We start from the raw sequence: 21,542 nt of genomic DNA, 5'->3' as shown, positions 1-21,542 counted from the left end.
CTATCAGGTCGCCCCTCAACCTCCTTCGTTCCAGTGAGAACAAACCGAGTTTATTCAATCGCTCCTCATAGCTTATGCCCTCCATACCAGGCAACATTCTGGTAAATCTCTTCTGCACCCTCTCTAAAGCCTCCACATCCTTCTGGTAGTGTGGCGACCAGAATTGAACACTATACTCCAAGTGTGGCCTAACTAAGGTTCTATACAGCTGCAACATGACTTGCCAATTCTTATACTCAATGCCCCGGCCAATGAAGGCAAGCATGCCGTATGCCTTCTTGACTACCTTCTCCACCTGTGTAGCCCCTTTCAGTGATCTGTGGACCTGTACTCCTAGATCTCTTTGACTTTCAATACTCTTGAGGGTTCTACCATTCACTGTATATTCCCTACCTGCATTAGCCCTTCCAAAATGCATTACCTCACATTTGTCCAGGTTAAACTCCATCTGCCATCTCTCCGCCCAAGTCTCCAGACAATCTAAAACCTGCTGTATCCTCAGACAGTCCTCATCGCTATCCGCAATTCCACCAACCTTTGTGTCGTCTGCAAACTTACTAATCAGACCAGTTACATTTTCCTCCAAATCATTTATATATACTACAAAGAGCAAAGGTCCCAGCACTGATCCCTGTGGAACACCACTGGTCACAGCCCTCCAATTAGAAAAGCATCCCTCCATTGCTACCCTCTGCCTTCTATGGCCTAGCCAGTTCTGTATCCACCTTGCCAGTTCACCCCTGATCCCGTGTGACTTCACCTTTTGTACTAGTCTACCATGAGGGACCTTGTCAAAGGCCTTACTGAAGTCCATATAGACAACATCTACTGCCCTACCTGCATCAATCATCTTAGTGACCTCCTCGAAAAACTCTATCAAGTTAGTGAGACACGACCTCCCCTTCACAAAACCGTGCTGCCTCTCACTAATACGTCCATTTGCTTCCAAATGGGAGTAGATCCTGTCTCGAAGAATTCTCTCCAGTAATTTCCCTACCACTGAAGTAAGGCTCACCGGCCTGTAGTTCCCGGGATTATCCCTGCCACCCTTCTTAAACAGAGGAACAACATTGGCTATTCTCCAGTCCTCCGGGACATCCCCTGAAGACAGCGAGGATCCAAAGATTTCTGTCAAGGCCTCAGCAATTTCCTCTCCAGCCTCCTTCAGTATTCTGGGGTAGATCCCATCCGGCCCTGGGGACTTATCTACCTTAATATTTTTTAAGACACCCAACACCTCGTCTTTTTGGATCACAATGTGACCCAGGCTATCTACACCCCCTTCTCCAGACTCAACATCTACCAATTCCTTCTCTTTGGTGAATACTGATGCAAAGTATTCATTTAGTACCTCGCCCATTTCCTCTGGCTCCACACATAGATTCCCTTGCCTATCCTTCAGTGGGCCAACCCTTTCCCTGGCTACCCTCTTGCTTTTTATGTAAGTGTAAAAAGCCTTGGGATTTTCCTTAACCCTATTTGCCAATGACTTTTCATGACCCCTTCTAGCCCTCCTGACTCCCTGCTTAAGTTCCTTCCTACTTTCCTTATATGCCACACAGGCTTCGTCTGTTCCCAGCCTTTTAGCCCTGACAAATGCCTCCTTTTTCTTTTTGACGAGGCCTACAATATCATTCGTCATCCAAGGTTCCCGAAAATTGCCGTATTTGTCTTTCTTCCTCACAGGAACATGCCTGTCCTGTATTCCTATCAACTGACACTTGAAAGCCTCCCACATGTCAGATGTTGATTTGCCCTCAAACATCCGCCCCCAATCTATGCTCTTCAGTTCCCGCCTAGAGTGGGCAATGAAGTGTCAGATGAAATACAATGTGGAAAAATGTGAGGTTATGTACTTTGAAAGGAGGAATGGAGGCATAGACTATTTTCTAAATGGGGAAATGCTTAGGAAATCAACAAAGGGACTTGGGAGTCCTTGTTCACAATTCTCTTAAGGTTAACGCGCAGGTTCAGTCGGCAGTTAGGAAGGCAAATGCAATGTTAGCATTCATGTCAAGAGGGCTAGAATACAAGACCAGGGATGTACTTCTGAGGCTGTATAAGGCTCTGGTCAGACCCCATTTGGAGTATTGTGAGCAGTTTTGGGCCTCATATCTAAGGAAAGATATGCTGGCCTTGGAAAGGGTCCAGAGGAGGTTCACAAGAATGATCCCTGGAATGAAAAGTTTGCTGTATGAGGAACGGTTGAGGACTCTGGACCTGCACTCGTTGGAGTTTAGAAGGGTGAGGGGGGATCTTATTGAAACTTACAGGTGCTGTGAGGCCTGGATAGAGTGGACGTGGAGAGAATGTTTCACTTGTAGGAAAAATTAGAACCAGAGGACACAGCCTCAGACTGAAGAGACAATCCTATAAAACAGAGATGAGGAGGAATTTCCTCAGCCAGAGGGTGGTGAATCTGTGGAACTCTTTGCCGCAGAAGGCTGTGGAGGCCAAATCACTGAGTGTCTTTAAGACAGACACAGATAGGTTCTTGATTAATAAGGGGATCAGGGGTTATGGGGAGAAGGCAGGAGAAAGGGGATGAGAAAAATATCAGCCATGATTGAATGGCGGAGCAGACTCGATGGGTCGAGTGGCCTAATTCTGCTTCTATGTCTTATGGTCTAATTAATTGCAGCCATAGGCTGCTCTGCACGCTTTGTATGATATTCATTGTGTGGAAGCTCACAGAAGTGTAGTGTAGCTTAATAAACCTGGGGGCAGGACGACTTGCGTATATGTGGCGGAACCGGTGGGGGGGAATGCCGGAGGTAATGAGGATCCTCAGGGAATTTGGGGATTTCTCAGGGTCCAAGCTCAACATGGGGAAGAGCGAGCTGTTCGTGGTTCACCCAGGGGACCAGGAGAGGGGGATTGGAGAGCTCCCACTAAAAAGGGCGGAGAGGAGCTTCAGATATTTGGGGGTCCAGGTGGCCAGGAGCTGGGGGGCCCTGCATAGACTTAATTTCACAAGGCTGGTGGAGGAGGAGTTCAAGAGGTGGGACGCGTTGCCGCAGTCCTTGGCGGGTAGGGTGCAGTCAGTCAAAATGACGGTGCTCCCAAGGTTTTTGTTCCTGTTCCAGTACCTCCCCTTGTTTATCCCGAAGGCCTTTTTTAGGCGGGTCAACAGGAGCATAATGGAGTTTGTGTGGGCGTGAGGGACTCCGAGGGTGAGAAGGGTGTTCCTGGAGCGGAGTAGAGATAGGGGGGGCTGGCGCTGCCCAACCTCTGTGGGTACTACTGGTCCGCCAATGCGACGATGGTGCGCAAGTGGGTGATGGAGGGGGCTGCATGGAAGAGGCCGGAGGAGGCGTCTTGTGTGGGTACGAGTCTGGGGGCGCTGGCAACGGCGCCACTGCCGCTCCCTCCAAGGAGGTATACCACGAGCCCGGTGGTGGTGGCTGCCCTCAAAATCTGGGGCAGTGGAGGCGGCACAGGAGGGAAGTTGGGGCCTCGGTGTGGACCCCAATACGGGGGAACCACCGGTTCGTCCCAGGGGAACAGATGGAGGGTTTTCGGGGTGGCACAGGGCAGGAATACGAAGGTTGGGAGACCTGTTTGTGGATGGGAAGTTTGCGAGCCTGGGTAAGCTGCAGGAGAAGTATGGGCTCCCCCCGGGGAACACCGTCAGGTACTTACAGGGAAGGGTGTTTGCCAGGCGGCAGGTGATGGAACCCCGCGGCTGCTGCCACACACAGTACATGACAGGGTGCTCTCTCGGGGGGGGGGGGGGGAGAGAAAGAGTGGGGAAGATCTCGGAAACTTACCAGATGATGCAGGAGGAGGAGGATGCCTCGGTGGTGGAGGTGAAAGGTAAGTGGGAGGAGGAGTTGGGAGAGGAGATTGAGGAAGGGATGTGGGCAGATGCCCTAGGGAGGGTGAACTCTTCCTCATCGTGCGCGAGGCTCAGCCTCATATAGTTTAAGGTGCTTCACAGGGCACACAGGACCGGGACAAGGATGAGCCGGTTTTTTGGGGGCGAGGACAGGCGTGTTAGGTGCTTGGGGAGCCCAGCGAATCACACCCATATGTTCTGGGCATGCCCAGCGCTGGAGGAATTTTGGAGGGGTGTAGCGAGGACGGTGTCGAGGGTAGTAGGTTCCAGGGTCAGACCGGGCTGGGGGCTCGCAATATTTGGGGTGGCAGAGGAGCCGGGAGTGCAGGAGGCGAAAGAGGCCGGTATTCTGGCCTTTGCATCCCTGGTAGCCCGGCGGAGGATTCTTCTTCAGTGGAAGGATGCAAGGCCCCCAAGCGTGGAATCCTGGATCAGCGATATGGCGGGGTTCATTAAATTGGAGAGGGTGAAATTCGCCTTGAGAGGGTCGGTACAAGGGTTCTTTAGGCGGTGGCAACCGTTCTTAGACTTCCTGGCAGAACGGTAGACATTGGTCAATGGCAGCAGCAGCTCGGGGGGGGGTTACTTTATTCTTGTTTATTTACACTGGGGGGTCTGTGGGGGTGTATATATTTGCTATGTTTGCTTTGTTTAAGTCGGAGTGTGAATTTATTATTGATGTACAGGGGGAGGGGGGTATGGAGGGTTGCTTTTTTTGGACTGTGTTTTGTAACTTAACCCTGTTGGGTTCCTTTTTCATTTTGTTACTGATATTTTATGAAAATCTTAATAAAAATTATTTAAAAATAAATAAATAAATGAACCTGGGGGCGATGTGTGCTAAGTGTACACTAGGGAAATTTGTGGGCCAGTCAGACAGTGCTTAACTGGAAATAAACCATTTGAATAATAACTAAGATAGGCAGAAACCCTTACTCCACAGGACATCAATTCGGTGGACCTCACTCAAGTGGTGACCCTTTGAAGGCACTGAGCCATGATTTGGATAACTTGCCTAAGAAGTAAATTTTATGACTTTGATTTTAAAAACCTGTATTTGAACCAATCCGATGCCAGGTATTCTGAACTGAGGACAGGGTACAATTTTACCTAAACAGGTGTGTACCAGCAACAGGAGCGGGTGCGTTGCAGGTTTAACAAAATCTATGAGAGTTAGGAGAGTTCAAAATGACAAATATTTTACCAGGTTTCCTACAAGGACAGAGTAAGCCATTGCTCTTCACTTCATCTAATTCAGATTGCACAGTCTTACATCAGTTCGTGATTATCAGTTAATACCATGAATCTAGCATTATGTTTTGGCTGCATTATTCACTGTACCATACATTTTGTAACATACTTAAATGACATACCTGGTAAAAATGGGAGCACACACGTATCTGGGAACACATTTTTGGAATTAACAGTTGGAATTCATGCATTCTTTTATTTTCTGCCTCTTCTTCAGCTGATGTTGTCCCCCACTCGCCCTAAAAGAAGAAAACAAATTCCATAGCCATCACTAATCAGTCTTGTGCATTACAGATGTTACCAGGTAACAGAATGCTATTGGAAAGAAAGCTTGGGCAGCAGCATTCTATTGTGAGCATGAATGCAGCGAGTTTGCAGAAAGCCAAATCGCACGGTTCCCTGTCCTTGGCCCACACAAAGCGCTACTGGCAATCATTCCAGTAATTGTTCCTCTGCAATCAGCAGGTAAATTCCCTCTTCAAAGCAACTTCAGCATCTCTATGCTGTCCCCAGCCTTCAAATCATCTTCCAATGCCCCGGCACCAATCCTTGGAGCATCTCCCCGTCTCCCGGCACCAATCCTTGAAGTGATAATGTATTTTTCTTGGTCATTGTATGATCTGCAAGCTGTGTAAAATTCACTGACACCTTGGCTAGCACTTTAAGGACCTCAGGGAGCATGATGGGAGGTGACGTGTAAGGGAGGAAATTGGATTGAAGGCAAGCTGGTTGCCTTCTTTCTGTCGTTGGTATTTTACCAGTGGTGAGTGGGCCCTCCACCATGTAAGCAAACCTCTAACCACCCTAGCAACTTGCTTGCATTCGGCGGCGGCGGGGGGGGGGGGGGGGGGGGGAAGAGAAGGAGGAGGGAGAGAGTGGTGTCCTCCTGACCAGGCATTCGGTGGCCCACGAAGCACAGTCCACCTCAGAAACATGCCCCTTGACCTCCCCAGTGACACCCCTCCTCTCCTCCGCCTGCTCGGTCCCGGTATGTTTCATCCGATTCACCTGGGTTCGGTTCCATGGCTGTTGCTCATGACTGGTTGCAACAACATGGTCTCAGCAGCACTGGGGTGAACGAAGTGAAGCTGGCCTTTTGGTCGAACGTACTTTTTGCCCGTGGGGTCTTCGCCCTTAAAGAGATAGGAGTCTTGACTCCAGGCAGTTAATTGTCTGATGCACGTGAAATGGAGTTGCCACTCCCAGAACTGGCAGAGGGGGTTGCCTGACTTTCTGCCAGTTGGGCAGGGCCGCTACCTTCCTGTAAAATCCAGGCACTGAATTCAGAAAGAGCCTGGACATTCTCCTTTGAGAGCTGTGGATATTCGTTCTGGAGCCTAAATCAGACCATTACCCCAACCCAATTCTGTAAGCTGTTATCTTTTTAAACAAAATAAACGTAAGTATTTGAGTACCAGCAGACTCAGCATACCTCACAGATGAAACCCAAGACCTCCTGGCTCAAGGGATCAAACTCAGGACTGCATTCAGAGAGATTTGAAACATGACCTTTAATCCAAATATTCTCCCTCTGATGAAACTGTTCTCTTATGATGTCTCAACAGGGAGAAATGGGAGGTTGAATCTCTATTACTGAGCAGAAAATAGTACACTGGGGTGCAGAGAGCAGCCACAGACAGGAACATTGCACCTTCAGTCTTGAGTGAAACAGGTACAGCAGACACACAGTGCCTCTGATCCTTGCTGCCAAGTATGGTACACCTCCCCAAAACCCTCAAATGCTGAAACACCAGATTTTACACACAGCACAACATGTTGCAGGAGGCAAACTTGTTTCTTTACTTAGCCATTCCCAAAATCTTTGCATTCCCATGTAGGGATTGCAAGGCTCAAACTTTTGCTGTGAATAAAGGGAAAATGTTGACAACCTTAACCTAAGCCTTGCAAGCAGCATTTATTATCACTCAGATGGCAGAACCAGCAACAACTTTGCTAGGTCTATATTCCTCTTCCTGCTTCGCGGGGATTCCGAACCAAAACTTTCAAATATGCATCTGTTCCAGTAACGACTTTAGAACGGCAGTTTAGATAATAATCAAGTGTGAATAGCTTATGGAGGAGAAACAGATTATAGACGATTGGGGAAGGTCTATGAGATACACATAAGTTAATACATAGTAAAGGAAGTTGATGGGGGGGAAAACAGCCAAATACACAAAGATAATCAAAGAATAACAAAGGTATAATTGACCAGACCCCGAGAAGGAAGGGAGGCAGTTACCATCCAGCAGTCTCAGAAAGCAGGCAGGCCCGTTTCCAGCCACCAAGTCTGAAGGCTAAGTTAATACACAAGCAACCAAAGGGAAAATGCTAGAAAATCTCAGCAGGTCTGGCAGCATCTGTAGAGAGAGAAAAGAGCGAATGTTTCAAGTCCAGATGACCCTTTGTCAAAGCTGACAGCTGATCCTAAGCTGACAAAGCTATCAAAGCAGCTTTGACAAAGGGTCATCGGGACTCAAAACGTTAGCTCTTTTCTCTCCCTATAGATGCTGCTAGACCTTTTTTTAATTAAAAAAACGCATTTTATTCAAACTTGTATCAAAGTAGGTTACAGCAAGTAAACACCCCGGGAAACATTCTTCCCAACGATTAACTCTACAGTTTGTACAGATTTTCCTCCTTTTTCACCCCTCCCCACACGACGAACAGCTCCTCAAACACGGTCACAAACATCCCCCACCTTTTCTCAAACCCCCCTGCTGTCCCTTAACTCATACTTTATCTTCTCTAACCTCAGGAAGTCGTACAGGTCACCCAGCCAAGCCGCTACCCCGGTGGCGATGCCGACCGCCACTCCAGAAAAATCCGTCACCGTGCAATCAGAGGCGCGAAGGCCATGACACCGGCCTTCCTCCCCTCCATGAGCTCCGGCTTCTCTGAAACCCCAAATATCGCCATTAAAGGGTCCGGGTCCACTCCTTCCTCCACTATCCTGGCTAAGACCGCGAACACTCCCGCCCAGAATCCTCCCAATTTTTCACAACCCCAAAACATGTGCGCATGATTCGCTGGCTCCCGCCCACATCTCTCACCCTCATCTGCTACCCCCTGAAAGAACCCACTCAATCTCGCCCGAGTCATATGCACTCTGTGCACCACCTTGAACTGTATCAGGCTCATCCTTGCACAAGAGGAGGTCCCATTTACCCTTCGCAGTGCAGATGCTGCCAGAGCTGATGAGATTTTCCAGTATTTTCTCTTTGGTGTCAGATTCCAGCATCCACGCTAATTTGTTTTTATTATTATAATCAAGCAAACAAGCTTCTAATTCATAGCGCCAAGGCAGTGCAAAAAACCTTCATAACAGCAGTTTTAAAATATCTTCACTGGACCAGGAAAAGACAGTTCCCAGATTTGAGTATTACCCCTGTATTTTGCGGTAATTATAGTTGATTATACAATTTGGATGTTGTTTGGGGAACAGGGGAAGTCTTATTGAGTTCAGTTTGTAACAAGGGCTACGTTCTGTATATACGGTGTGTGTTAAGTAATTTATACAACTTAATTGCAAGAGAGTAGAGTAGTCCAGTTTGTGTGGATTTTTCTTTTCTTTACTTTAATAAATAGTCTTTCATAATAGTTATCCGTTGACTGGGCTGTTTATTCTCACTTGGCTTTCACTTGTCTCCTCACACCAAAACAAAATAAAACTATACACCCCCACGAACCAGTGTTCCAAGTTGGGATCCCCTCGCAAATAACATCAGTGTGCTTCCATTTTTAAAAATAAATTTAGAGTACCCACTTCATTTTTTCCAATTAAGGGACAATTTAGTGCGGCCAATTCACCTACCCTGCACATCTTTGTGTTGTGGGGGCGAAACCCACGTGAACACGGGGAGAATGTGCAAACTCCACACGGACAGTGACCCAAGCCGGGATCGAACCTGGGACCTCGGCGCCGTGAGACTGCAGTGCTAACCCACTGCGCCACCGTGCTGCCCCTTTCAGCTTGCCTCCTGAGAGCGTATTATTGGTTGATCTGACCACAGATTAGATACGGAAATATCATAGAATCTACAGTACAGAAGAGACCCTTTGGCCCATCGAATCTGCACCAACACATAAAAAACACCTGGATTTGGATATTGTCACGTGTACTGGGGTACAGTGAAAAGTACTGCTCTGCGTACAGTCCTGGCAGATCATTCCATACATGGAAAAAAAATAGGACCTACATAAATCCACAATGCAATTACATAGACACAGACATCGGGGAAGCACACAGGAGCGTAGTACTACTCAGCAGAGAAGAGATCAGTTCAGTCCATAAGAGGGTCATTCAGGAGTCTGGCAACAGCGGGGAAGAAGCTGTTTTTGAATCTGTTTGTGCGTGTTCTCAGACTTTTGTATCTCCTGCCCGATGGAAGAAGTTGGAAGAGTGAGTAAGCCGGGTGGGAGGGGTCTTTGATTATGCTGCCCGCTTTCCCCAGGCAGCGGGAGGTGTAGACGGAGTCAATGGATGGGAGGCGGGTTTGTGTGATGGACTCGGCTGTGTTCACGACTCTGTAGTTTCCTGTAATCTTGGGCCGAGCAGTTGCCATACCAGGCTGTGATGCAGCCCGATAGGATGCTCTAGGGGTTGGTTTAGCTCAGTGGGCTAGACAGCTGGTTTGTGATGCAAGGCCAGCAGCACGGGTTCAATTCTGGTGCATCTGCAAAAGTTGGTAAGAGTCAATGTGGACATGCCAAATTTTCTTAGTTTCCTGAAGAAGTATAGGTGCTCTTGTGCTTTCTTGCCCCTAGTGTCAACGTGGGTGGACCAGGACAGATTGTTGATGATGTGCACCCCATGGAATTTGAAGCGGTTAACCATCTCCACCTTGGCACCATTGATACAGACAGGGGTGTGCACGATACTTTACTTCCTGAAGTCAATGACCAGCTCTTTAGTTTTGCTGGTATTGAGGGAGAGATTGTTGTCGTTACACTGCTCCACTAGGTTCTCAATCTCCCTCCTGTATTCTGACTCATCGTTGTTCGAACTCCGACCCACTATGGTCATGTCATCAGCAAACCAGTAGATGAGAGTTGGAACCAAATTTTGCCACAATTGTGTAAAGGGAGGATAGTAGGATGCTAAGTACGCAGCCGTGCAGGGCTCCGGTATTGAGGACTACTGTGGAGGAGATGTTGTTTATCCTTACTGGTTGTGGTCTGTAAGTCAGAAAATCAAGGATCCAGTTGCAGAGTGGGGAGCCAAGTCCTAGGTTTTGAAGCTTTGATATGACCTTGGCTGGGATTATGGTGTTGAAGGCGGAGCAGTAGTCAATGAATAGGAGTCCCATTGTGGATAGCACAATTGCTTCACAGCACCAGGGTCCCAGGTTCGATTCCGGCTTGGGTCACTGTCTGTGCGGAGTCTGCACATCCTCCCCGTGTGTGCGTGGGTTTCCTCCGGGTGCTCCGGTTTCCTCCCACAGTCCAAAGATGTGCAGGTTAGGTGGATTGAGCATGATAAATTGCCCTTAGTGTTGGGTGGGGTTACTGGGTTATGAGGATAGGGTGGAGGTGTTGACCTTGGGTTGGGTGCTCTTTCCAAGAGCCGGTGCAGATTCGATGGGCCGAATGGCCTCCTTCTGCACTGTAAATTCTATGATTAACTATGAGTCAGACATAGGAGTCCTTGTTGTCGAGATGTTCTCGGGATGAATGCAGGGCCAGGGAGATGGCGCCTGCTGTGGACCGGTTGTGGCGGTATGCGAATTACAGTGGATCTAGGCATTCTGGGAGTATGGAGTTGATGTGCTTCATGACCAACCTCTTGAAGTACTTCATAATGATCGATATCAGGGCCACCGGATGGTTGTCATTGAGGCATGTTTCTTGGTTCTTCTTCGGCACCGGTATGATGGTGATCTTCTTGAAGCAGGTGGGGATCTCGGAACGGAGTAGGGACAGGTTGAAGATATCCGCGAACACATCTGCCAGCTGGTCTGCGCAGGCTCTGAGTGCACGACCAGGGACCCAGTCATGACCCGGCGCTTTCCGAGGGTTCACTTTCAAGAAGACCGATCTGACTTTGGAAGCTGTGACGGTAGGTAAGGTGTGTCCGACCTAATCCCATTTGCCAGCATTTGGCTCATAGCCTTGAATGTTACAACGTGCTACATGCTCATCCAGGTACTTTTTAAAGGATATGAGGCAACCCACCTATACCACCCTCCCAGGCAGTGCATTCCAGACCGTCACCCCCCTCTGGGTAAAAAAGATTTTCTTCACATCCCCCCGAAACCTTCTGCCCCTCAGCCTGACCTTGAACTCCTCTCGTAACTGACCCTTCAACTGAGGGTACCAGCTGCTCCCTATCCACCCTGTCCATGCCTCTCATAATCTTGTCCACCTCGGTCAGGTTGCCTCTCAATCTTCTCTGCTCCAAACGAAAACAACCCAAGCCTATCCAACCCCTCTTCATAACTGAAATGTTCCATCCCAGACAACATCCTGGTGAATCTCCACTGCACCCCCTCCAGTGCAATCACACCCTTCCTATAATGTGGCGACCAGGATTGTGCACAGTACTCTCTCTGTGGCCTCATCAAAGTTCTATATAATGCCACCATGACCTCACTGCTTTGGTAATCTATGCCCCGATTGATAAAGGGAAGTGTCCCATATGCCTTTATTCATCACCCTATTAACCTCCCTCCCGCCTTCAGAAATCTATGGATAAACATGCCTTTGGTCCTCAGAACTTCCCAGTGTCCGACCAACGTGGACCAGCTCGCACTTTTCAGAGTTAAATTCCACCTGCCACTTATCTGCCCAGTTGACCATCCCGTCTATATCTTCCTGTAACCCAAGACACTCAACCTCACTGTTAACCACCCGGCCAATCTTTGTGTCATCTGCAAACTTACTGATCCTCCCCCCCCACATAGTCATCTACGTCATTTATATAAATGGCAAATAATAGGGGGCCCAGCACAGATCCCTGTGGTATGCCACTGGACACTCCACTAAAGCAGCCGTCTGTCATCACCCTCTGTCTCATACAACTGAGCCAATTTTGAATCCACCTTATCGAAGTACCCTCAATCCATTAGCCAAATCCACAGTGAAGTAGAATGAAGGATTCAGAGTGAACACATCAGTCTTATGCATACGACTACATGGATTTTAGCAAGGTTTTTGACAAGATTACATATGGCAGACAGGTTAAAAAAATAAAAGCCCATGGGATCCAGGGGAATGTAGAAAACTGGATACAAAAACTGGATCACAAACCTTATCGAGTTCTTTGAGAAGGTGACTGAACAGGTAGACGAGGGTAGAGCAGTTGATGTGGTGTATATGGATTTCAGTAAAGCGTTTGATAAGGTTCCCCACGGTAGGCTATTGCAGAAAATACGGAGGCTAGGGATTGAGGGTGATTTAGAGATGTGGATCAGAAATTGGCTAGCTGAAAGAAGACAGAGGGTGGTGGTTGATGGGAAAATGTTCAGAATGGAGTTCAGTTACAAGTGGCGTACCACAAGGATCTGTTCTGGGGCCGTTGCTGTTTGTCATTTTTATCAATGACCTAGAGGAAGGCGCAGAAGGGTGGGTGAGTAAATTTGCAGACGACACTAAAGTCGGTGGTGTTATCGACAGTGAGGAAGGATGTAGCAGGTTACAGAGGGACATAGATAAGCTGCAGAGCTGGGCTGAGAGGTGGCAAATGGAGTTTAATGTAGAGAAGTGGGAGGTGATTCACTTTGGAAGGAATAACAGGAATGCGGAATATTTGGCTAATGGTAAAGTTCTTGGAAGTGTGGATGAGCAGAGGGATCTAGGTGTCCATGTACATAGATCCCTGAAAGTTGCCACCCAGGTTGATAGGGTTGTGAAGAAGGCCTATGGAGTGTTGGCCTTTATTGGTAGAGGGATTGAGTTCTGGAGTCGGGAGGTCATGTTGCAGCTGTACAAAACTCTGGTACGGCCGCATTTGGAGTATTGCGTACAGTTCTGGTCACCGCATTATAGGAAGGACGTGGAGGCTTTGGAGCGGGTGCAGAGGAGATTTACCAGGATGTTGCCTGGTATGGAGGGAAAATCTTATGAGGAAAGGCTGATGGACTTGAGGTTGTTTTCGTTGGAGAGAAGAAGGTTAAGAGGAGACTTAATAGAGGCATACAAAATGATCAGGGGGTTAGATAGGGTGGACAGTGAGAGCCTTCTACCACGGATGGAAATGGCTGGCACGAGGGGACATAGCTTTAAACTGAGGGGTAATAGATATAGGACAGAGGTCAGAGGTAGGTTCTTTACGCAAAGAGTGGTGAGGCCGTGGAATGCCCTACCTGCAACAGTAGTGAACTCACCAACATTGAGGGCATTTAAAAGTTTATTGGATAAGCATATGGATGATAATGGCATAGTGCAGGTTTGATGGCTTTTGTTTTGGTGCAACATCGTGGGCCGAAGGGCCTGTACTGCGCTGTATCGTTCCATGTTCTATGTTCTAAAATAGGCTCAGTGGCTGGAAACAAAGGGTAATTGTTGACGGATGCTTTTGCGGCTGGATGGTTGTTTTCAATGGAGTTCCACAGGGCTCAGTGCTAGGCCCCCTGCTTTTTGTGACATATATTAATACTTTGAATGTAAATGTCGAGGCCCAAAAGGGTTGCAGATGAGTCATAGAATCATAGAATTTACAGTGCAGAAGGGGGCCATTCAGCCCGTCGAGTCTGCACCGCCTCTTGGAAAGAGCACCCTACCCAAGGTCAACACCTCCACCCTATCCCCATAACCCAGTAACCCCACCCAACACTAAGGGCAATTTTGGACACTAAGGGCAATTTATCATGGCCAATCCACCTAACCTGCACATCTTTGGACTGTGGGAGGAAACCGGAGCGCCCGGAGGAAACCCACACACACACGGGGAGAACGTGCAGACTCCGCACAGACAGTGACCCAAGCCGGATTCGAACCTGGGATCCTGGAGCTGTGAGGCAATTGTGCTATCCACAATGCACCGTGCTGCCCCATTTTCTTAAGCGCCTTTAAGGGGCTGCCTTTTTCATTTATCCTTCAGTTCACTCGATTCAGTTTTACTCCTTCTCGGTTTCATCCCAATATAGGGGTGTGCCACCCGCCATTCAATTAGACCAGGGCTAGTTTTCTATTTTAACTTAATCTCGCTACCTTGGTTCTCTCGCCCCAATACTCCACCCCAAATCCACCAACCATGGGTATGGAAAGTTCACCTCAGATTGGGTGATTGAGTTTCTAGTTGGCATCACCCCTGAGCGACCTTTGATTTTCAAGGCTGTGCTCTCTTGTCCAGCTCCCTCTCCCAGAATATTGTTTGCCCTCTCTCCACCTTCTACCTTTTTTTTGGTTTCACATTTTTGTTGTGTTGCCACATATACAGATCCCAGCGGAGTTTTGATTCTGTATGACTTCTTCGGGGAGCTCTGAAGAAGAATCATGCAGAGTTGAATCGTTAACTTTTTTTTCTCCCCAACAGATAGTGCCAGACAGAATAATACAAGCAGAATCCGGTCAAAAGTCAGTTGTGCAGTAGATAGTGAAGAGGGTTACCAACTGTAGACTGCAGGTGGGGAGAAAACTGGCAAATGGAATTCAACCCAGAAAAATGTGAGGTGATGAATTTGGGGAGGTCAAATGAGGGAAAGGATTACACAATAATTGGGAGGATACTGAGAGGTGCAGTGGCAGTGAGAGAACTTGGCATAAATGCTCACAGATTCCTGAAGATCTGGTCGGTCAGGACAGGTCGATAATGTGCTTAAGGAATATTGTTACGATCCAGACCAGGCCCCAACAGTGGCTAGGATACTTGACCAAAACCCCAATATTTCAGCTTATTAGAAAGACAGCAGAAATAATAATTCGCTCCAGGAGTGATTGCATGAAGAAATAGGGCTTGGATATTTTTAAAACAAAACTTTATTATAACTACAATATTAAACTTTTTAACTACATACCTCAAAAGAACAGCTTACAAATTACGCCTTAAACACTACTATTCAATTCCCCATTAAACAACAAGAAACATACAGATCGCAATCTATCTTACTGTGGGAGAATTGTGGACTCAGAATTAGGCAGATCAGAAAGTAATTCCTTTCTCCAAGTTTTCTCCACGAACTGCCTCGCTAATGCTTTCAAAATGTCTCAGCTTTCCTTGGGTCCACCCAGCAATGACCTCATCTCTCCAAGCTGAAAAACAACTCATCTCTGCAGGCTGCAAAGCACATCAACTCCCCAGGGACTTCCCCACGCAAACCAGTATGCATTAGCCCAGACTGAAAAATACATTCCTTCATCAATTTCACCTGCTGGCTGCGAAAACCGCCCAGGCCCTGCAGAACAGAATTCTTTTTAAACCAACATTTTAACCCTTAACTTGCCCACTACACGTATAATCCAATTTTCCTAACACCTTCCAATTGACACAATATGAAATCCTTCCATTTATTTGCCGGGACATAGAATACAGGGTCAGAGAGGCTATGCTGGAACTACAGAAAACATTTGTTGGGATCCAACGTGAGTACTGCATGCAGTTCTGGTCATCTCATTGCAGAAATGATGTACCCTACACATCTTTGTTGCAATCTCTCCTAGCTCCCATCTATCACTGACCTTCTACTTTGTTTCACCTACTCCCCCCTCTCTTATACAGTATAAAATCCATCAGATTTCTTTAACTCTGAAGAGTCACATAGGCTGGAAACATTAACTGTGTTTCTTTCTCCACAGACCCGTTTACTTCGCCCTGCATTTTCTGTTTTTTAGTTTCAGATTTCCAGCATTCACAGTATTTTGCTTTAATTACAGATAGGGTGTAGTTGGATGTAGTTGCATTGGAGCATACACAGGAGGCTGCTGCCATGACTGGAAAATTGCAGCCAAGAGGAAAGATTGGATTGTTTGGGGTGGTTCCCTTGGAAGAGGGTGAGGGGAGATTCGATCGAAATATACAAAATTGTGAGGGGACTGGATAGAGCGGATGGGGACCCCCTGTTTGCTACAGCAGAGGTGTCAGTTATATAGATTTAAAGTGATTGGCAGAAAGATAAGAGGGGAGGTGAGGCTAACATTTTTCATCCAGAGGGTTTTGGGGGGGGGGGATTACAACTCACTGCCTGAAAGGGTAGTAGAGGCAGAAAACCCTCAATTCATTGAAAAAGTTTGGATATACGTCCAAGTGCTCTGACCTGCAGGGCTTCGGACCAGATACCATAAAGTCGGATTAGGCTGGGTGACTTGTTTATGGGCTGGCATAGACATGCTGGGCCAAGAGGCCTCGTTATATGTCAGAAACCTGCTCCACTTTTAATAGGGACTACACTTCAAAACATAGCTGACAGGTATTTTCTGAAATCCTGAGATGAAAGGTGCTATGTGGATGAAAATGATTCAACCTGTATTTATAAATTCTGTTATATGTGTGAAAGCAGCTGTGAATGTAACCGTGTTTACTGTACAGCCAATTGTTTATAGGTCTCTGGTTCTAGGAGACAGAACAATGAATCCTCATACCTCTGCCTGCCGTGCCTTCTTGCTGTCTGCATAACGGAGCCGGTGATTCAGCTCCTCCAGAGCTGATCGGTACACGGAATCCTGAGCACTCTGAAACTCCAGGATTCGATCAAACAGAGCTCGAAGCTGCGTTAACAGTTCCTTGAAGAGAGATTAAACAGGCTTCAGAAATTGTACAATTTTTCTCAGTCAACAGGGCAACTAGTGTCAGACAATAAACGCTGCCCGTGCCAGTGCCACCCACATCCCATAAATTAATTTTTTAAAAGGCCCTGGCCATTCAGAATGGCACAGTGCCTATAAAACCCCCTGTTATAGCATCAGCACAAAGGGACAATACTTCAACTTTCTCATCACTGATTCACACTGCGCACAAGTGATCAAGCAGCTCAAAGGGTGGTCCCCTGACTCAGAAAGTCCTGCTTCTGGAGTTCATGAACTGTGAACTTGATTGCAAACTATTGAACAGATTTGTATTTGTGAGCAGCACGATATTGTCAACATTCAAGACTTCACATACATCATAGATTCATAGAATTTACAGTGCAGAAGGAGGCCATTCAACCCATCGAGTCACCCAAGTAAGCCTGGTCGATAATTCCCCCGTGACAAAGAATAAGAAAACATCTTTAAGAGATGAGGGGCCAATCCTGTCACAAACCATTTGTAAAAATCCATTGGAATCCATTGGGCCCAGTGCCTCCCCTGACTGCATTGCACCAACTGCATCCACCACTTCCTGTAATTTCAGCGGAGCCTCCGTTTCCTGCCGTTTCCATTCGGCAACCTCCGGGAAAACCAATCCCTCAAAAAATCTTCTAATTTCATCACCACTCCCAGGGTTCAGATTTGTATAAGCTCTTATGAACTGATTCAAATACCATGTTAATATATTCCAGTGTTATAGTCATAGATGTTTACAGAATGAAAACAGGCCCTTCGGCCCAGCTTGTCCATGCCGCCCAGTTTCTATCACTAAGCTCGTCCCACTTGCCCGCATTTCCCATATCCCTCTATACCCACCCACTTTCATTAGCTGGACAGGTACAAACAATCAAAATGAACCCCGTACCAAAATGTTTGGTTGTGTTTCAATCCCTCTCGATATTTCTGCCCAAGACACTTTTTTTATAAAATGGATATAACAATTTTGGATTTTATATGGGCTGGTAAAATTCAAACGGTGTTTTTGCAAATGAATCAACAGGTGGGAGGGTTAGCGCTGCCCAATCTTTCATATTATTTTTGGGCGCCTAATATAAAGAAGATTTGGCAATGGTGGAAAGAAGAAGAAGCGGAATGGGTACAGGTGAAGGAAGCATAGTGTATGGGGGCAGCTTGAAGGCTTTAGCTGGGGCCCCACTTACCCCAGGGGAGTTTACAGAAAGTCTGGTGGTGACATCGTCCTTAAAAAATCTGGAGCCAATGGAGATGACATTTTGGTTTGGGGAAACATAGCGGTGCTCGTCCCTATTATGGAAACAGCGATTCACCATAGCAGGATTAAATACAACATTTAAACAGTGGCATGAAGGGGGGATGAAACAGGTCAAATCCTTATTCTTAGAAGGTAGGTTTGCAAACTTTGAAGAATTGAGGGAGAAACATAAAATGCAGAGGGAGAAGTTTAAATGTCTTCAATAACGGAATTTGGTGAAAAAGGAGTTGACCTCTTTCCCTCGACTACCAATTAACATCTTTCATGATAAATTGTTCTTGCCAAATGAGTTGGGAGATGGGAAAATTACGAACATTTATAGATGGCTTATGGGCATAAAGTAAATTTTTTAAAAAATATTTTATTGAGGATTTTTCATTTTCTTTTCATAAATTTAGTGTACCCAATTAATTTTTTCCAATTAAGGGGCAATTTAGCGTAGCCAATCCACCGACCCAGCACATCTTTGGGTTGCGGGGGTGAAACCCATGCAAACAGGGGGAGAATGTGCAAACTCCACACGGAGCCAGGATTGAATCCGGGACTTCGGCGCCGTGAGGCAGCGGTGCTAACCACTGCGCCACCGTGCCACCCCTCATTTTTAACAATATCACCATATAAAAACGGATGTTACAAGTTACAATATAAAAGAAACACAACCAACTGCATAGATCACATCAGGGAAAAAAACACCCTCCCAAACAAACTAAAAGCCTGCCGCACCCTCCCTCACGCCCCCCAAAAACTGACGGTGACTAACTCTTTAAAATAGTAAATGAATGGCTGCATGTTAACCTGAAGAGAATCCTGAACTAGAACTCCCAAGATCCTTTGTGCTTCAGATTTCCGAAACCTTTCCCCATTTAGAAAATAGTCTATGCCTCTATTCTTCCTACCAATGTGCATAACCTGGCACTTTTCCACATTGTATTCCTTCTGCCAGTTCTTTGCCCACTCTCCTAGCCCGTCCAAATGGTGCTGGTTTGTTCCCAGGTAGCTGCTGCTCTTGTCCTTCGAGTTGGTAGGGGTCGTGGGTTTGGAAGGTGCTGTCTGAGGAACCTGGGTGAGTTACTGCAGTGCATCTTGTAGATGGGACACACGGCTGTCATTGATCGGCAGTGGTGGAGGGAGTGAATATTTGTGGAAGGGACAGGAACCAAGCGGGCTGCTTTGTCCTGTAAGGTGTCAAGTTTTTTTTTGAGTGTTGGTGGAGTCTCGCTCATCCAGGCAAGTGGAGAGTATTCCATCACACAACTGACTTGTTCCTTGTAGATGGTGGACAGATCGGCGTTCCTTCAGTGTCGCTGAGTCAAGATCCTGGAATCCTTCCCTAACAGCACTGTCGGTGTATCTACACCACGTGGACTGCAACAGTTGAAGATGGCCTGCCACCAACTTCTCAAAGGCAATTAGAATTTATAATGCAGGAGGCCACGTGGCCCATCGAGTCTGCACCAGCCCTTGGAAAGAGCACCCTACTTAAGGATGGGCAATAAATGCTGGCTTTACCAGCTTGGCCCACATCCTATTAACGAATACATCAAAAATATTCGATTAACCTTGAAGTCTCATTTATACAAAAACAAGAACAACTTCCAGAACCTCACTGTTTAGATTCAGATGCTTAAATCAACAAGGGCCAATCTCAAACCACTTACTTCAGATTTACTGTCCAGCAAACACTGAGAGATTATTGTGTTGAGAAAAGCTTCGTGAGCAGCAGTGATGTGATCAAGATCCTGGGCTTGCTGCATCTTATTCCACAGTTCATCCCAGGAACATTCCAATACCTGCAAGGAACAGAGCTCACCTCAATTATCCTGCAATCACACCCCAACAACGTCACTCAGATGTTCGAGTTCTCAACTTACCAAGAGTGCCTGATTTCTCATCTCTATGCATTGCCTCTTTCCAAAACTGAGATCAAGTTTCCTTACAACTTGGGGCCCCTGCTGACAGTTCCCCACCCCCAAGCACCCTGGAAGTCCTCCAACCCCACTTGCCATTAGTCCCACTAGTTTCTCTTTGAACAGCTTTCAACCTCATGACATTGACCAAAGCTGGGAACTAAATTCAAGGTGGGTTTTCCTCGAGCTTTAGGTAATTTTTTTGTTGAATATCCTCTGGCCTTTCATCTGCTGTTGTAATGTGTTGACCTCCTATTTTCTGTACAATGAGACTTGAGAGTTTAATTCTGACAGCAGAACTCAACACTAGAAGCTGAATCCCCAGACTCCAGAATTCACACCCAAGCTCCACAATTGTGGAGTGAGTTCAGAGGCGCAGTGGTCCCAATTCACATTTTTAAGTTTGTAAAATACCTAGTCCAAAGGCAGCATTCAAAGGACAAATTTTTTCACGACCTGCTTCTTCCCTATCTGCAAAATAAAGCTCAATATCAGAGAAGAGTGGGAAGAAAATGGAAGGGTTCCTGGGATCATTAACAAAAGAAACAAACTCTTAACACAACTGGAAAAATGAACTACGTAAAAGTTATTTGATCCTCTTGAAACATTGCGGACAGAGTACTTCAATGGACACATTCTATAGAACTGAGGTTCTGTAGAAGGGTCGATCTGAAGCATTAACTGTTTCTCTCTCGACGCTGCCAGACTTGCTAAGTTTATCCAGCATTTTCGGTTTTGTCCTCAATGTGTATTCTGGGTAACTATGTGCTGACTACAAATGTGGAAACGTCTAGTTTCCTGTTCCCAAATCATAATTTCATCTTAGCCCGAGGTGCAACGCAATTAGCTACTTACAGAAGATACTTTCACACCGGGAGCCAAGACAGAGACTCAAATATTATTTGCAGGGCAGCGCGGGGGCACAGTGGGTTAGCCCTGCAGCCTCACGGCACCGAGGTCCCAGGTTCGATCCCGGCTCTGGGTCACTGTCCGTGTGAAGTTTGCACATTCTCGTGTTTGCATGGGTTTCGCCCCCACAACCCAAAGATGTGCAGGCTAGGTGGATTGGCCACACTAAATTGCCCCTTAATTGGAAAAAATTAATTGGGTACACTAAATTTACTTTTTATTTATATATATATATATATATATATATATATTTATTATTTGCAACAGAATTGGTTAGGACTCAAAAAAGAATATAGAAAAGGAGTTGGGGCAAGGGTAGAGAAAATGGATTATAATAAACATTTCCAACTGAAGTGCTAGCAAAGGTACATGGCCAAATAGTCACCTATAATTTCCTCTGACCTCACCAAAATGAGATGGCTGTGGAGCATTAAGAGTGTGATTGTGGCGCTCGGGATGCATTTTTAAAAATTTGTTCTTGGGATGTGGGCCTCGCTGCCTAGCCCAGCATCTGTTGCCCATCCCTAAATGCCCTTGAACTGAGTGGCTTGCTGGGTTCAGAGGGGGGCAGTTAAGAGCCAACCACATTGCTGAGAGAGTCTGGAGTCACATGTAGGCCAGGCTGGGTAAGGACGGCAGATTTCCTTCCCTGAAGAACATTAGTGAACCAGATGGTTTTTAC

At 46.6% G+C, this 21,542-nt stretch overlaps 1 protein-coding gene across 2 annotated transcripts in view; it reads right to left on the bottom strand.

Moving 5' to 3' along the window:
- The window catches only part of tubgcp3 (tubulin gamma complex component 3), a 127,823-nt gene that overhangs the window by 1,626 nt on the left and 104,655 nt on the right, over positions 1 to 21,542 (bottom strand). For both annotated transcript variants that reach the window (XM_072475988.1, XM_072475989.1), the window contains 3 exons: positions 19,703 to 19,834; positions 16,607 to 16,747; positions 5,212 to 5,328 (listed from right to left, as the gene is read on the bottom strand). In XM_072475988.1, coding sequence (XP_072332089.1) covers positions 5,212 to 5,328; positions 16,607 to 16,747; positions 19,703 to 19,834 — 390 coding nt within the window. The remainder of the gene's footprint in view (positions 1 to 5,211; positions 5,329 to 16,606; positions 16,748 to 19,702; positions 19,835 to 21,542) is intronic.

Source organism: Scyliorhinus torazame, chromosome 15, assembly GCF_047496885.1.
Source record: "Scyliorhinus torazame isolate Kashiwa2021f chromosome 15, sScyTor2.1, whole genome shotgun sequence".
Lineage (NCBI taxonomy): Eukaryota > Metazoa > Chordata > Chondrichthyes > Carcharhiniformes > Scyliorhinidae > Scyliorhinus > Scyliorhinus torazame.
Note: the sequence above shows the minus strand (reverse complement) of the source record. Positions and strands in the feature narration are given on the sequence as shown.